The sequence below is a fragment of the Tasmannia lanceolata genome, unplaced genomic scaffold, assembly GCF_043159265.1.
Source record: "Tasmannia lanceolata isolate RefF3 unplaced genomic scaffold, GAP_Taslan_0.1 ptg000025l, whole genome shotgun sequence".
NCBI classification, from domain to species: domain Eukaryota; kingdom Viridiplantae; phylum Streptophyta; class Magnoliopsida; order Canellales; family Winteraceae; genus Tasmannia; species Tasmannia lanceolata.
In genome coordinates, this window is record NW_027518702.1 from 11,893,189 (window position 1) to 11,901,531 (window position 8,343).

The 8,343-nt window shown below is 38.6% G+C and overlaps 1 protein-coding gene across 4 annotated transcripts; it reads right to left on the bottom strand.

Annotated features, from left to right (window-relative positions):
- Positions 1-1,375: 1,375 nt before the first annotated feature.
- Positions 1,376-7,819, bottom strand: LOC143858192 (uncharacterized). Of its 4 annotated transcripts, XM_077368833.1 has the most exons (4): positions 7,713-7,819; positions 7,428-7,569; positions 3,488-3,568; positions 1,376-2,927 (listed from the first exon to the last, which is right to left on the bottom strand). In XM_077368833.1, the coding sequence occupies exons 1-4, from the start codon at positions 7,767-7,769 to the stop codon at positions 2,701-2,703; spliced, it is 507 nt and encodes a 168-aa protein (XP_077224948.1). In that variant the 5' UTR covers positions 7,770-7,819; the 3' UTR covers positions 1,376-2,700. The 4 variants fall into 4 exon arrangements, with proteins under 4 accessions (XP_077224948.1, XP_077224947.1, XP_077224949.1 ...); XM_077368832.1 differs by lacking the exon at positions 7,713-7,819 and having other exon boundaries at positions 7,428-7,654; XM_077368834.1 differs by lacking the exons at positions 7,428-7,569; positions 7,713-7,819 and adding an exon at positions 5,151-5,292.
- Positions 7,820-8,343: the final 524 nt, after the last annotated feature.

Below are 8,343 nucleotides of genomic sequence, written 5' to 3' on the forward strand. Positions count from 1 at the left end.
CAAAAGAAATATGCATTGGATCTTCTACAACGAACTTCAATGCTTGGTGCTAAACCAGTTGCAACACCTATGGCCTCAGGAACTAAACTATCAGCATTGGAAGGGGAACTTCTCCCAGATCCTACCACATATCGCAGCATTGTCGGTGCATTACAATATTTAACCATGACCCGACCTGATCTTTCTTACGCAGTAAATCAGGTCTGCCAGTTTATGCATCAACCAACCACGTCACACATGGACGCAGTTAAGCGCATCTTGCGTTATCTCAAGGGTACTATTGGTCATGGACTTTTCTTTCGGGCCTCTCCCTCTACGGCCTTGATTGCTTATTCTGATGCGGATTGGGCAGGATGCCCTGATAATCGTCGCTCTACATCCGGTAGTTGTATCTATCTTGGTCCTAATCTCATACTTTGGAGCTCTCGTAAACAACCCACTGTCTCCCATTCGTCAGCGGAGGCGGAATACCGAGCTCTTGCCACTACTGTCGATTTATGTTGGTTGCAATAATGTCCCACTAAGCTAAGTACACAATTAATTTTTAAAAAAAAAGAGTAAGAATGTCAGTCCACTCTTAGTGTGTCTATATGCATTTTCTACAAATAAATTAAAATTTTATTTATGTTTAATATGTGAGTAAAATAATGCTTGAAAATAATAAAATTAATCTAAATTACTTACACGAATATAATGTACAATTATTATCAAAGAATATGAAGTATAACTATTATCAAAGAATATGATATATAATAGTAACATTTACTAATAACAAAATGATGAACTAATAGTATGTTCATGACAGCATATATGTTCAATAGACTAGCATAATGGTGGTGCTGTAATTTTGAGGTGATTATGGAGGGGCAACCAGGACTTAGAAGAGGTGGTGGAAGTGGCGTATGAGGGAGGGGGTGGAGGAGATCAGTAGCCAGAGGAGGAGCACGAAATTTCTTCTCCTCCTCTCCTCTCTCTTCTTGAAATCTCATAGCAAAAGAAAAAAAAAAAAAAAAAACCTAAAACACAAGAGGCGAGAAGTCACTTTTGAGTCGTGAAATCACACTCTACTTTACTAATTAGAGCTTTTAATGAAAATACCCTTCAAAGAATTATAAACATTATGAAAATTTGGAGGGTATTTTGGTAAAACAGTTCGGATCGTGACTATCCAATGGATATCTGTTGCAAGCCCATATCCAATCCGAAAATTTTCAAATCCCACATTTGATGATCCAAAATAGGCCCATGGATCTTATTGATATGTTTAGATCATGTTCATTAACGTTCGGATTCGGAGGATCCATCGGACTGTCTGGATCCATTGACACCCCTAATCATTTCCATCTAATTCGTGGAAAGAGAAAAAATTCCCAAATAATTGGAACCATAATCATATCATTCAAATATTATTTAGAGTGCCTCTGTAAACTGACATGTTTGATATTCTTGAGAAATTTCTGCTAGTTGCAACCATGTCGACAGGGCTCTTCACCTACCCTACCAGCGCCATAATAAGTTCCAGAGGCACTTCCGCTTCCATGGCCATACCCCCTTCCACTGCCTCCACTGCCATACCCGCTTCCACTGCCTCCACTGCCATACCCGCTTCCATGTTTGAGAAATGCCTTTTGCAATGGACGCTAGCAAATCCCTAAAGACAATCATATAGTGTTCTCTTTTTAGGAATGCTAGACTGAATGGAGCCCTTGCAAAGATCAAGTGAAAGGGCTCCCTCATTGGCTGGACATAACCCTCAAAGGCGTAAAAGGAAAACAGGAAGGTGACGTCCATCATTAGTAACGACTGCAAAGTTCTTTTCACTTGATTTTTGCAAGGGCTTCCTTCAAATTTCACACACTATGCTCATCGACATTATTCATGCCAGAAATACACTCTTTCATCACCAAATATTTATGAAACAAAACAGTGTGAGAGCTAAAAAGGTAATTTACTTAACAGCTACAAAGAAAATTTTCTAAAGGATTCATTTAGCCGAACCCAACTAAGTTTGGGACAAAGGCTTTGTTGAGTAGAGTTGAGCTATTCGCACTTGACTACCTTGCCTCATTGCATTTTTAACTTGTATTCATTATAAAAAACGGATCCAAAAGTAGCCTATGGATGCAATGAGTTGAGTTGAGCTACAAAGAAATTTATGTATATATTGTATTTAATACTGCTTTGGTGGGGTGGTTTGGATTCCCGAAATCAGATTTACCACTTGCATCCTCTTGTGATTTGGATGGAATACGAATACCTCCTTTTCGGTGGTAAGCATGTGCACCATAAATTCCTTTTTCCCCTTATTTGAACAAACCCAGGAAGAAGTGGGGAATTGAAATAGGATGTCGATTTTAATCCAGTCAATCCAAATGCATCCATAGGCTACTTTTGGATTTTTGGAATCATGAATCAAAATTGGCATCCTATTCCGATTCCTATTTTGATCCCCCCATAAATAGAATGGAAAAAATTAAAATAAAAGCTTTAATTCAAAAAAATCCAATATAATTTTCATTCCGACCTAAGCAGAATTTGAATACCACTTCCTGGGATGGGAAAAAGATTCCGAAAATTCTCCCCTTTATGCCATTTTCATCCCCTGATTTCGTTCATTATTTTGAACCAAATGGCAGAGTCAGGCGGGATCAGAATAGAATACTTACTCAAGCGCCTAATTTCTACAATCCAAATACGCTGCTATAGAGAAATGAAAATTGTACCACTGCCATACTCACCTCCACCGCTTCCACCGCCATACCCGCCACTCCCATACCCGCTTCCGTTGATTCCACTGCCATACCCACCCCCACCGCCTTGCCCGCTTTTATGAGGGTCTGAAAGCATACCGCTTCCACCGCCTCCACCGCCATACCCGCTTCCACTGCCGTACCCACCTCCACCGCCTCCACCGCTTTTATGAGTGTCTGAAAGCATACCAAGGCTTAACTTAATAAAATTGATGCTACTTATAGTAATGTCTTTTTATTTGGAAATCCAGTTGGTTATTATCTACTACTATATAGCTAGAGAAAAAAGGAATTTCTTTCTTTTTCTGTGTGAGATTTACACATCAGCATTACTCTTTTTCCCTAATTTTCCCCTTTGTACCATTTTCATCAGCATTACACATCTCTAAGGGATGGGAAAAAGATTCCAAAAATTTTCCCCTTTCAATTCCCCTTTGTACCATTTTCATCCCCTGATTTCGTTCATTATTTTGAACCAAATGGCAGACTCTGGCGGAATCAGAATAGAATACTTACTCAAGCGCCTAATTTCTACAATCCAAATACGCTGCTATAGAGAAATGAAAATTGTATCACAAACTCATATAGTCCGTCTTCAAGAAATAAGTAGTTTTGTGACTAAATTTGTACGAGATAAATTATATTCGGAGTTTTAAAGTAATAATTATTCAATATTGATTTTAGTAAATCAATAAGGTATTTACTATAAAGTAATGAAGGTTGTATCACAAACTCACAATCATCCTTATTTATTTTGTCTTCGTTATTGTCAGAAGATACTCCAGCTTCCCCTACATCCAAGCCATGTCCATCGCCAACTGAATGGATAAGAAAAATATTGATATTAGAAGGGATTGTAGTCATCATAAAGTCTTTTATTTAAAAATTTATGGGAGTGAGACCCCCATATATCTTAAATCGACCCCTTTTAACGGTAAACATTAGGGCGTGTGAGTTGTACACTTGTATGGTGTTTAACGGCAGATGAAAACTTTAATCGTACACCCTAACGTTTTACATTAAAAGGGGTCGTTTTAAGATATATGGGGCTCGATTTATCACTGCCCAAAATTTAGTGAGGTATTTAACTAATAAAGTATAAGAAAAAATAACTGCGACTAAACAGTTTTTATCTTATATAATACATGAAAATGGCACGCACTATGCGGGTTCATGCTAGAAATATATTTTCTTATAACTAAATTTTTATGACATAAAACAGCCAGAGCATAACTTATTTAATAGCTACAAAGAAATCTGTGATCCATAGGGTATTTAATATTTCTTTTGGTAAACCTTTAGCCAATGTTTGGCCACCATGAAAAAATATTCCATGGAATATTTGTTAATATTTGTGAGGTTCATTGTGGGTGAAGGGAGGGAGATGGAAAGACTTTAGAGGGTGGGAGTGAGAAGAGGATATAAAAAGTCCTAAAAACATTAAAACAATTTTTTTTTTTTAAATCTAAGTATTTTTATTGTTGGTTTTAGGGATTGTGGTTGTCATTTTAAAAGAAACTCCCCCACCCCAAAAGGGTGCCCTTGCTCTCATGGCAAAATGCTTCCAAAGAAGAATGTCTCGCCAAAGCCCCACTAACCCCTTTCTTAGGGAGAGAATTTGTGTGTGCATACGAGAGAGAGAGAGAGAGAGAGAGAGAGAGAGAGAGAGAGAGAGAGAGAGAGAGAGAGAGTGTGTATGCCTCCAAGGCAGAAGTGTAAGCATCGTGGAATGTTATGGTCCTATGTGGGGACTGCCTAGGTATGAGACTAGGTGGGACTTAGCCTGGTATGGGACAGGTTTAAGGGGCCTAGCCTAACGTGTTCCATTAGCTCTAGAACTTTTGGCGTGTCTTGGTTAGGAACCTAACACTCACTCTCTCTCTCTCTCTCTCTCTCTCTCTCTCTCTCTCTCTCTCTCTCTCTCTCTCTCTCTCTCTCCTTTTTTCCTGGTAGCCCTTTCCACAGGTCACCACTTCTGTGGAAGCCCACTCTAGCTTTTTATCAGCTAGCCCTTTTTAGGTAATCCTCTCCACAGGTCGCCCTTCCGTAACTCAAACACGGGATGTGGTTTTTGCTCTGATACAAAATGTAAACTTCCTAACTAATACGCCAAAAGCTCCAGAGCTAATGGAACGCGTTATGCTAGGCCCATTTAAAACTGTCTCATACAAGGCTGGGTCTCATCTAGTCCCATACCTAGGCGGGTCCCAGTCAGGACCATTACAAAGATGGATAATCCAACTATTTAAATCAATCGAATTAGGAAAGCAATAAAACGCATGTAATACAAAGATAGAGAAGTGCAGCTTCCTCCCAACTTCTTTTTTATGAAGGTTAGAGAAACGAAAGTCGAAGAGATGGAAAGAAAATTAAAGAGAGAACAATGTCCCAAAAACTCACGACCCTGTGGTTCGAGAAATCCCCATGAGATGAGCATGAAAGCAGGAAAGAGGGCACCGAAAACAAGAAAAGCTTTAAGAGACATTTCAAGCCCACAAGTGATTAGCGAGGGATGACAGGAAATACCCCTATTTAAAAGAGACGGAGAGAGAATCCTATCGAAGCCGTCAAGTTTCAATGATTTTTTTTTTTATAGAGTAAATGGAGTGGAGAGTGGAGGGTGACCAAACACTTTTTTTTAAGTTTTTTCAAAGCTCCAATGGAGAGTGCGGGTGCAACTTGGGTCGGGCTCAACTAGAACCCGATGGGTTGAACCCAAATTCAGCCCGGGTTGCATTGGCATTTCCTCGGTTTGGGTTTGGTTAGGGTTAGGGTTAGGTTAGGATTGGGAAAAGCCCATAATTTCGGGTTGGCTTAGGTTTGAGGCCTTCGGCAACCCAACTCGACCTGAACCGGACCTCCATCCTTTAATATTATCTTGATTTCCATATTTTTAGAATTAATTTTTTTGTATTTTTTATTTCTTTCCCTAGGCTAACTTGAACGCTACCGACTCAAACCGACCTGATTTGGAAAAAAATGGGTTAGATCGGTCAGGTTAGGGTTGATAAATTTAAAGGTGCATTGGATTAGGGTTGACCATCCTTGACTCGAGGTTTCAGGTTGTGCTAGGGTGGGCCTCAACCTAACCCAACCCGGGTCGAGTTGCAGCCCTAGTGGAGAGTGGATGAGAGTGGAGTGACAGCAATTTTATCTTTTAATTTCAAAGTGCTAGTGGAGAGTAGACATTACCGAAGCACTAATCTGCAAGGGTCACTCATGTAAAAATATAGATAATGGAAGTTACTCGCATAAAAAATATAGATAATGGACATCCCCTGTAGAAAATCAAGAGATCAAAGCACTAAAGCTTGATACCCTTGTTTAATTCAAAGTCACAGCAAGAAGCAATACCCACAAAAGACAAAGGAGAAGGAGAGAGGAGATAGAGAGAGAATTCTTCTTGAATATTATTCAATAGCAATAGCCGTACACCCGCTTCATTATTCAAAACGTTAATTAACGTTTTCTCCAAACACACTACTGTGCAGACGAGGCTATTCTCCTCCCTGTTATTCAATAGCAATAGCCGTATCATTCCGAGAAAGTAGTTTCATTCATTGGTAGTGCTTGTTTCATTCTAGCGTAGTGGGTGTCTCCTAAGTGGTTCTCCTAGCGTAATGCATATTCAAAATAAGCAAAAAATCATGGAAAGACCATACAATTGGCATGCTTGAACAAAACAATGTATAATTTTAAAGTGTAATTTTTGGGAGCTAATTTTGTTTAGCATAGTTTTATTTTATTTTATCTTTGAGAGTTGTGGCGAGGACAAAAATGTAATTTTCATTGAAGCTCTTGTGTGCAAGCTTGTGATTTGAAGGAAAGAGCTAACTTGCCCTATTTTCTCCTTGTTTTGAAGGTTTCTTTTTAGGGAGATGTTATTTTCACCCCCCCTCTAGTACGCATGCGCCCCCTTATAATGTGATTTGACATGAACAGTGGGCAACTTTAATGCTTTTTGACGTCAAATCACGTTAAAAGGGGGCGGATGCCTACTGCAACGGGGGTGAAAATATCATCGCCCTTCTTTTTATTGTTCTTATCCAGTATTTTTGTTTATTGCAAGTATTTTTGTTCTTCTACGGTGCAAACGTATATACATATACACTAGTGGGACAACCCGTGCGATGCACGGGATAGAATAAATTTAAATTGAAAGAAAAGAAAATTCATGTAAAATGGCAGTTTTCAGTAGAGGAAAACAACAACAATGGCAACCATTTCAGTTTGGCTTATCATTTCTCCAAATTGGTTTCTTGGCCCCCCAAACTACACCAAAAAAAATTTGAGAAAGAATACGCAGAACTTAGAAAATGAATACAGCAAAGCACAAAGTTACCCCCAAATTGGTTTCATGACCCCCAAAGTACACCAAAAAAATTTGAGAAATAATACCCATAACTTTAAAAGGAAAGAATACCCAGAACTTCAAAAGGAATAGACCAAAGCTGAAACCCTCACACATGGAACTAGCTCTAGCAAGCAAGTGGAAGAAAGAAAATGAAACCCCACATAGATTGAACAAAAGAAAGTATTTAGAAAAAAAAGTAAATGATTATAATCCAAATCTAAATAGAAGAAATTTAGATTTGGATCAGAAACTCACCTTTGTGAAACATCTAGAAATCAGGCAACACCAAAAAGAAAGTAAAAGAATGTATATAAGAAACTCACCTTTGTGAAATCCTTTGGAGTGTCTGAAGAGGGAAATGGCCGTGGAAAACGCCAGAGAATGGGAGAAGAGCAAAAAGATTGAGGGTTTGTGGAGTTGACTAGGGATTCGACTTTTGCCTCTGCTAGGCTTGAATACACAAAACTGAAAAAATAAATAAATCAGAAACCCATGAAGGAGGGAAACAGAACAAATGAAATCGCAACAAACCATTGGGGAAAAAATCTCAGCTTGCTAGGGAAGAGAGAGAGAGAGAGAGAGAGAGATATTCATGCCCCAAACTGTACCCATGGCATAGGAAATGACAGCGCCGTACACCTATTAAGACAAATCCCTACAAGCATACAAGGCTACAAAGCAATAACAAAACCATTCTTGGCAATTCCATAAATTAGAAAAATCAGAGTCTCAAATAATTGAATTTAATGTAATCAAAATCCACAACTTGGACCTCGCTTTACCCAAAGTGAATAAACATAAACTTAGTCTTATATAACTTTTCAATAATACTCGTGTCTACTGAATCAAAGAAATAAACTAAATCTCCAATTTAAACCTGTCCACAAGGTAAGCATCACCCTTCTTGTTCCCTTCACGAGGAGCAAGTCTGAAAATGTTATAAACCAGTCAGCTGAAAAGCTCAGTACATAACAACAAAATATTCTAAGTGTAGGTATAAGCATGACATGGCTCAAAGGGTTAGTCAAAATGGATCAGAACTTAATACTAAATATAACATAAGGTACAGTGTGGTAGCAGAATGGACAGTGGTATCAAAACTGTAACCAAAGCCAAAAAGGTATCTAAAATATCAGAATTGTAGTAAATGTCAAAGGGTATCTAAAATATCAGAATAGTAATCAATGCCAGTATCAAAACAGAAGTCAAAGCCTGAGGTGTCCAGAATAGAGTTTCACT

What these genes read in the sequence shown, in the direction of transcription:
- LOC143858192 (XM_077368832.1), bottom strand. Translation starts at nt 7,638, where the DNA reads ATGGTTTGTTGCGATTTCATTTGTTCTGTTTCCCTCCTTCATGGGTTT. An exon ending in CTCCAAAGGATTTCACAAAG is followed by an intron (nt 3,569 to 7,427) that starts GTGAGTTTCTTA and finishes TTATCCATTCAG; the next exon opens with TTGGCGATGGACATGGCTTG. An exon ending in CAAAATAAATAAGGATGATT is followed by an intron (nt 2,928 to 3,487) that starts GTGAGTTTGTGA and finishes GTATGCTTTCAG; the next exon opens with ACACTCATAAAAGCGGTGGA.